This window comes from Carex rostrata, chromosome 8, assembly GCF_964058835.1.
Source record: "Carex rostrata chromosome 8, lpCarRost1.2, whole genome shotgun sequence".
Lineage (NCBI taxonomy): Eukaryota > Viridiplantae > Streptophyta > Magnoliopsida > Poales > Cyperaceae > Carex > Carex rostrata.
In genome coordinates this window covers 14,427,556-14,433,555 of record NC_135925.1, presented here as the reverse complement: position 1 = coordinate 14,433,555, position 6,000 = coordinate 14,427,556, and the positions used below count along the sequence as shown (strand labels likewise).

The 6,000-nt window shown below is 35.1% G+C and overlaps 1 protein-coding gene across 1 annotated transcript; it reads left to right on the top strand.

Annotated features, from left to right (window-relative positions):
* Positions 1 to 2,250: 2,250 nt before the first annotated feature.
* LOC144558330 (ESCRT-related protein CHMP1-like) lies at positions 2,251 to 4,301 on the top strand. Its single transcript, XM_078307150.1, has 3 exons — positions 2,251 to 2,288; positions 2,792 to 3,062; positions 3,697 to 4,301. Exons 2-3 carry the CDS (start codon positions 2,796 to 2,798, stop codon positions 4,045 to 4,047), a joined length of 618 nt encoding a protein of 205 aa, XP_078163276.1. The 5' UTR covers positions 2,251 to 2,288; positions 2,792 to 2,795; the 3' UTR covers positions 4,048 to 4,301.
* The last annotated feature ends 1,699 nt before the right edge of the window (positions 4,302 to 6,000 follow it).

Here is a 6,000-nt window from a genome sequence, read left to right as displayed (position 1 = left end):
ATTGGGGGCGAGTGAAACACGGAGGCAACAAAAATCAACTGATTTGAGATCTCGATGGAACCGAATCACTCACCAAACGGCTTGTTTGTGGGGGCACCATCAAGCACAAGAGTAAGAGCGAGAAAAGGAGAAGGGCAATGGCGAGAGAGAACGGACAAGGGAATGAGGTGCGAGAGAATAGATCGCTTCTGTGAGCGAGATGAAGGGGGTCGAGGGAGGAGGGGCAATACAGAATCGACTGAGGAGATTGAGGTCTTCTTCTTCTTCTTTTTGTTCTGAGAGGGAATCGGGGACGACGGGGAGGGGAAATGTTGGAAGAGAGATGAAAGTGACTGGATGCCTCCAGTAACTGGAGGATTAAAATTTCCGAAAAATTGAATTGATCAGCGACTGATCCGCACTGAATCGCACGAATCTTAAAACTAATCCAACGATATATAATCTAATGCACAAAGAGGTCAGTACATTGCAATGTAGGATAGCTCATCTCTCTCTCTATATATATATATATATATACAAATCTCCTTTAGTAGATAGATTTGTGATGAATAAATGAGTAGATGATTATTTGTGCATATGAATTACTTGAATAGAATTAGCATAATAAAGTATATCCGTAGATGCTTGTAAGAGAGTTAATTTTTTTTATTTTACTGCCTTAACGCATCATGAAATCCTTCAATTGTGACATAACTCAAATGAATATAATAATATATTATTAGTATATAATTAGCAAGGTTCTAAATAGCGCGCTATAACATTTTCAGACCATAAAAGTTATGACGCTATCAGCGCTATTTAGGCATAGCGCTATTTTTTTAATCAGTCCGCTATGACGCGATAAACGCTATTTAACCTTTGATAATTAGTATATTATTATTAATAATTATTATTAGTATATAATTATTATAATAATATTATAGTATCTTTTTATTAATAATTATTATTAATATATAATTATATAATTATTATGTTATATTGTTAGTATATTAAATAATTATAATAATATTATAATATATTACAGTTATTATTAATATATTAATAAGTTTGGCTAGTATAACATTAGTGTTATTTTAGCCTATATAACACCAACTCCAAAATCTATCGAATCGACTTCAAACGATGAATCCAAACCGTTCAAACCGATTTACTTCATTAGTTATGAGTTTACATGCAAAATTTATAACTTTTCGAACTTATTTAGTATCAAGTCAAGTGGTCAAATGTGTGAGTTTTAAAGTTAATTTTAATACATTCATTTTTCAACATTTTTACCTCTTGATTTGATACTAAAATAAGTCGAAAATATAAAAAATTTACCTGTAAACACATCACTCATAAAGTAAATCGGTTTGAACGGTTTGGATTAGTCCTTTGAAGTCTATTTAATAAATTTTGAAATTAGTGTCACATGACACCGATGTTATACAAGCCGGACTCTATATTAATATTATATAATTAATATGTTATATTGTTAATATATTAAATAATTATTATAATAATATTATAATATATTAATATTATATAATTAGTATTTTATTATAAATAATTAACCAACTTAGAATTTTAAAATTTTAGTCCACCAATTGAACCAAATAAGAAATATCTTAAGGCATGATCTAATTTTAGATCTCAATCAAACATAAATAATTTAGATTGGTCTAAGTTTAGAATAATCAATTTAGACTTATTTAGCTTTAGTCCATAATCAAATATGAATAGTTTAGACCAGCCTAAGTTGGTGCCCAGTTTAGTGTTTAATCTTTCTATTATATGTAAATGTTTAAATAGCGTTTATTACGTCATAATAAAATAGCTAAAAAATAACACTATTATCAAATAACACCGTTATATAGCGTCGATATATAACGTTATAATTTTTGTGGTCCAAAAATACTACATGGCGCTATTTAGAAACTTTGATTACAAGTAATGAGATGGAAAAGAAGGGAGAGGAGAGGAGAGGAAAGGAAAGGAAAGGAAAAGGAAAGTAATAACTAATAATTAAGGCAGCCTACGACTCACGCGTTACGCGGTCCAGCCGAGTATAGTTGTAGACTTGTAGAGTTATAGAGATATAGTATAGTCGCCGCTTCTAATATTTCCCCATTCCATTCCAGGAGACCTCTCTCTCTCTCGGTTTCTTTCCTTGAGCTCAATCAAAGTCTCAAACCCAAACTCTACTGTTAATCCAATCCCTTGCCTTGCCTTCCCTTCCCTTCCCTTCCCTTCCCTTCCCTTCCCTTCCCTTCCCTCCCCGATCTCGACGACTCGACGACTAGATTGAGGTATTGATCTGCGCCTCTCCTCCCTGACTAATTTTCATTTGTGGATTTTGACAATATTAACTAACTGTTGTTAGCTCTTGATTAATGGCAGTTGGGCTCAATAATTTATTATTAATTTAGGTCTGTTGTGTTGGCTGTTGCACCAAAGCAAAGAGTTCCGTTCCGTTCTAAGGAATTTATTTATTTATTTATTTTGTATGGACTATGGAATTGCATACAAAATAAAGGGGATGGGATATTGGGATTATTTTCAATCTTCTTTGTATCCTGCAACTACAAGCTACTCAGTCATATGAAAATATGTTTCTTCTATTACATTACATTACTTTAATGTCTGTACCAGTATCAGCATGCATCTATAATCTCTCTGATTAATTTCTTTATACTCCAACATTCAATGGAGTGTTCACATTCGCCATTTCTCAAACATGCCCCAGTTCAGTTCCTTCTATAGGTGGTAACTCATATCAGGACCTCACTAAAGTTTTTTAATGTGTATTTAGAACCATGGGTAATACTGAGAAGCTTATGAATCAAATCATGGAGCTCAAGTTCACCTCAAAGAGTCTACAAAGGCAGGCTCGGAAATGTGAGAAGGAAGAGAAAGCAGATAAGCTCAAGGTCAAGAAGGCCATTGAAAAAGGAAACATGGATGGGGCCCGCATATATGCTGAGAATGCAATCAGGAAACGCACAGAGCACATGAACTACCTTCGTCTTGCTTCCCGCCTTGATGCTGTCGTGGCCCGCTTGGATACCCAGGCTAAGATGCAGGTACAGCAAAATAATTCACTGGAGATCATTAGACTTCCTATTCACTCAACTATGGTTTATCCATTCAAAGTCACTGAACTCGCATTAGGTTCAAATTTGGTCATGCTACTGTGCATTTGACGCTGGTACAAGGCCATTTTGGACATATACCAGCATGGTACTTGTATGCACTGGTACTAGTTGCATGCTAGATTTTGTTTTGTTTGTGCTTTTTAATTAAGTTCTGGGGGCAAACACCTAACCTTTTTGTGACAAGTTGATTTACTTTTGCAAATAGCACTTGTTGTTTGGTGATATGCAGAAGCCAATTTATTATTACTTATGTTGCAAATAGCACTCAGTATTTAATCAGATTCTAATGAAATTTGCATGTGTAACAATATCACCTATCCTCTACATTCATGCATTCCTAGTTCATGTGAGATCATTACAAACTAAAAAGACATCTTGGTTGGGCAAAATATGAAAATGTCAGGGTAGTTTAGTATATTATATTTGCCTGTCTGAACATTTATTAAATTTTCATGTAACATCCAAATAACCCAAGATTAGTTGGCTTTCATTTGAAAATACAATAAAATAGGGCTTCCAACTTAAAAAGAAAATACTTACTAACACCGTTACTAACATGCAGGTAATTGGCAAGTCGATGGGTAATATAGTCAAGTCTCTCGACTCAGCACTCGCCTCGAGCAACCTCCAAAAGATGTCAGAGACAATGGATCAGTTTGAGAAGCAGTTCGTCAACATGGAGGTCCAGGCTGAGTTCATGGAGGGTGCAATGGCCGGGTCAACAAGCCTATCCACGCCAGAGGGTGAGGTCAATTCACTGATGCAACAGGTGGCAGATGATTATGGGCTCGAGGTGTCTGTTGGGCTGCCTCAGCCCGCGGCCCATGCCATTCCTGCAAAGGAGAAGGAGAATGAGAAAGTTGATGAGGATGATCTTTCTCGCCGACTTGCTGAGCTCAAGGCCCGCGGCTAGGGTTTTAATTAATGTGTGAATATTGCCGCTCAATTGGGAGTTTAGTTTTATTTTTATTTTTATTATGATGCACACTCAAATTGTTTGATATGATACGGAATTTGTGGGTTGCTGTGTTGCCTGATTTATGGGATCCAGTCGCTTCTGTGGGAATAAACAAACACCACTAAGATCCTACAGCAGGCTACCTACCTGTTACTTGTTGTATAACATTTAATATATATGCTATACTCAACTGATTGTGTTTAGGTTTACATATTGTATGTGCGACCAGGGGGAGGTCTGATGGGCCTCTAGTTTTCTGGCATAAATTGGTTTTGATGTGTGCACATCTGTTAATCAAAGATCCAATTCAGAAATCTGATGGCTGTGTTCCCCTGTTACATTTCATTTATGTTTTCAAACTATACTTTTAAATGGTGCAAGTAGCGTATTGTTCTGTGTGCAGTGTGCAGAGCCCAGAAAGCTAGAAATATATATTTATATTATAATATACATGAAGATGATTTATTATTTTTATGAGGTCTATTTTTTGGGACTTGGTCTCAAGACTTAATTTATTTACGTAACTTTTAAATTGAAATAAATATTATAAAATAAAATGTATATAAATATTTATTATAAAGTAATTATTTTTTGTTTGTAAATAAAACTGAAGTTATTTGTATACCTGAGGCTGAGAGATTTAAAACTGAGTCATTTATGAAAAAAGACTTGTGAGGAAAAAACAGAGCAGAATTGGTAAAGAAGGCCCCACTCCAATGAGCAAAGCCAAAGCTGTCACGGATTTGCATAGGAACAAGCATTCCTTCATCACATTCACGGTCACGGGCTTCACCAAAATATTCTCTCTTCTCTTTTCTTTTTTTTTCTTTTCTGGCAGTCTCCCTTTTCAAAAAGATCTCTCTCTCTCTCTCTCTCTCTTCTCTCTCATTGGTACTTTAATTTGGTACATGTAATCTGTACCATAGATCACAACTCTCTCTCTCACATTTTTTGTATTTTATTTGTCTATAGCCTATAGGCTATCTCGACTCTTGACATCACATGGCCATTTGTCTCTTGAGTCCATTTTGACATTTTCCTTTTGCCTCACAGTCACAGTCACAGATATCTTTTTCTTTTTTTACTATTTACTGTTGTCGAGAGAAATTAAACTATCCAGCCAGTGGCTCAACAATGCTTTCGCAGTACTTGCTAAGAAATTTTAATTCTTGTCATTTAATATGTTAACGTTTAAAAAAGAAAAAGAAAAAGAAAAAAAGGTTAAATAAGTATACATTATGCAATAGTCATGTATTGGTATAAATCTCAAGTGTACATTGAGCAATAAACATAATTTAATAATTTATATTGATAGAGATTTCAAATTCTCAAATCTCAATGCCAACATTGCCAAGCAAGTAAACATTCAAATAGAAGCTAGCCGACCGACCTCTAAAGGACATATATAATTAAGAAGGCCACGTGACATGCATGCATGGCATGGCAGGTTCAATAAGAGTAGATTTGAAAATCGAACATATATCCAATACGTATACCTAACTAAGTCGATGGTACGTTGAGAGGCCTATTGTTACGTTACGAAATTTTTATAATTAATTTTAAATGAATTAAAAGTAAGAATCGAAAATCGTGCTAACAAAATAGGAGTTTAAAACCTTAATTAAGGTTCATCTAATTAAGTAAGTTAAGTGTGAATCGAAACCGCGTTGAAATTTTGAGATTTTGAAACTTTATAGTGCCGAGTGCGGATGGGTTGACCCGCACTGCGGGTGGGTGCGTCCGCACTCATGAATTTCTGTGTTGAACTGAATTTTCTAAAATCTTCTAAGTACTGAGTGCGGATGGGTTGACCCGCATTGCGGGTGGGTGTGTCCGCACTCATGAAATTCTGTGTTATTATGAAATTCTTTCAAGTACTGAATGCGGATGGATGGACCCGCACTGCGG